Raw genomic sequence first — 2,150 nt, 5'->3', positions numbered from 1 at the left:
ACATCGCGTTAAATTACGGGGAGAACTGGCCGTCCGTCTCATTATAGGTGGGTTCACACACGTGCGTAAGGTTCAAGTCCGTATGAGGTCCGTATGGCAGTCGTAGATAGTAGAAATTGGACAAATATTGACACAGAAGAGTTAGCTGGTCACAAACCATAGTATACTCCTCGGCAGCTAACTCCTCTGGCATGTTATGTGTCCATGTCTGCCCAATTTCTACTGTTTTTACAGCGACATGTGGAGCCTGGTAGAGGCTAAGACCTCATACGGACTTGAACATATACGCACGTGTGAACATGTCTTAACGTCACACATAATAAATCTCACGGTCTCTGTGACGCGCACACCACCGGCTGATCCCGTGTGGGGGTCCTCTACTGTACTATTACTGAGTCACACGTACATCAATATTTACATCAAGTCATTTTGCGGTGAGAAGGGAGAGTTTTTTTATATATATCATCTGTACAAGTCATTATCATATATGCAGTCTTACCGCGTGCACTGGCCCCCGTACGTCCGAAGTGTCCGCGTACTTACCCCCCGAGGGGGGTGGGGATGGGGATACGAGGGCTCCCCTGGCCCTGGGGCGAACGCACGCAGGTTGTTGAAATGAGAAGGTCCGGTTTTCCTGTCCGTAGGGAAGCCAGATAGTTTCCACACGTTCTGATAGGGTTTACATCCCGGTGGAACGGTTTATATTCCAATGGTTGTAAATCCAAAGCGCTTCCCCCGCACACAACGTGCTGTAGTCTCTCACGTCTCGCGTCAGTGGACCTTCGGTAAGGATGAATAAATAAGGTTCTCTGAGGTTTCCTTTCCCAACATGGGAGATGGACCCGAGTGTTAACTTATCTTTGCCACGTACAGCTGCGACAAATAATAAAAAGTCAGTTTTTGTTTCACAACAACGACAAGTTATTCCAGTATGACGGACATGCACTTGCACTTCTTGACTCTCTGTATTCTTTTCCGTTTGAAGTTTGGCGTGAGGTTGGGGCAGCGTAACGTGACGGTGATCATGCTGTACCTGTGCGGCTTGCAGAACGCGCACGACTGGAACGACTCGGCGTCCTTCCGCACGTGTTTGGGGATGTAGAAGGAGTTGCACTGTCCGTAGCAGAAGCGGTTGATGACGGTCCGGGAGAGGCAGCCCTTGGCGCGGACGGTCTGTCGGAGCGGCTGCGTCTTGCACCAGTCCTGTTTCAGGTACTTCCTCTCGGTGACGACCAGCGCGCGCCGGCTCGACTTCAGGATCTCGCGCTCGTCGATCTGCTGGTCGCTCTCGTTGGGCAGTTCCTTGTCAGGGTCCGGGATGTAGGAGGCGCTGTGCCGGGGCTTCCTGCCGCCCGCCTTCCGAGACCGCCGCCGGGGCTTCCGGTGCGACCTGGGCAAGTGCAAGAATAATGAATGAATGAATGACCTTTATTGTACATTTGTGCTCAAACAAGCTAGGTACAGGTCGTAGCGCTAGTGATAAGGTACAATTTTTATATAAGAAAAGGGTATCTCATCACCTCTACATATGATAATACATTCTAGTATGTACAAGTTCACTTCTTCTCGCTTCTCAGAACAGTTATAAAAATAATCAACACCACAGCAAGTCCAGGTGCAAAGATATGACAAAACGTGTTGCTGCAGTACCAATGTCAACCAACAGGTGGCGCAAAATCCACCTGCACCATCACCATCCCCACACCTACCCACCCACTGAAAACCATTGCAAACCTTCCATCGGTTCTCGAGATATACACCACATAATCTCCAGAGTGAAAACAACATGGCAGCAATACTTCCACTTTCATGGAAGTAATAGAAACATCAAGACCATAGCCCGCCGAGGTTACATGCGAGGGGGCCCAAAATTGACCTTGACCTTCATCTTGACCCATATACTACGAGGACACGAATCTACTATCTAAATGAGGTAGGGGTTCAACTTCCCGATCAGCCTCGTAACCCCTGCTTCACCTATTGGGTCAGCTAGTCGAGCTTGCAGAAGCTCGATGTTTCTGTCGACTTAGGGAGAAGAGACGCTGACACAGTGAGCGTAGTTCGGTGCCTAAAAGTGGTCAATGGCCTTGCACTGAGCAAACTCGTTAAATATTATCATATCTCGTTATATATATATATATATATATATA

At 49.0% G+C, this 2,150-nt stretch overlaps 1 protein-coding gene across 2 annotated transcripts in view; it reads right to left on the bottom strand.

Moving 5' to 3' along the window:
• Positions 1–411: 411 nt before the first annotated feature.
• The window catches only part of LOC118424275, a 6,571-nt gene continuing 4,832 nt past the window's right edge, over positions 412–2,150 (bottom strand). For both annotated transcript variants that reach the window (XM_035832822.1, XM_035832828.1), the window contains exon 3: positions 412–1,390. In XM_035832822.1, the coding sequence (XP_035688715.1) occupies positions 922–1,390 (469 nt within the window). In that variant the 3' untranslated portion in view covers positions 412–921. The remainder of the gene's footprint in view (positions 1,391–2,150) is intronic.

Source organism: Branchiostoma floridae, chromosome 1, assembly GCF_000003815.2.
Source record: "Branchiostoma floridae strain S238N-H82 chromosome 1, Bfl_VNyyK, whole genome shotgun sequence".
Lineage (NCBI taxonomy): Eukaryota > Metazoa > Chordata > Leptocardii > Amphioxiformes > Branchiostomatidae > Branchiostoma > Branchiostoma floridae.
The sequence above is the reverse complement of the archived record's forward strand: the minus strand, read 5'-3'. Positions and strand labels throughout refer to the sequence as shown.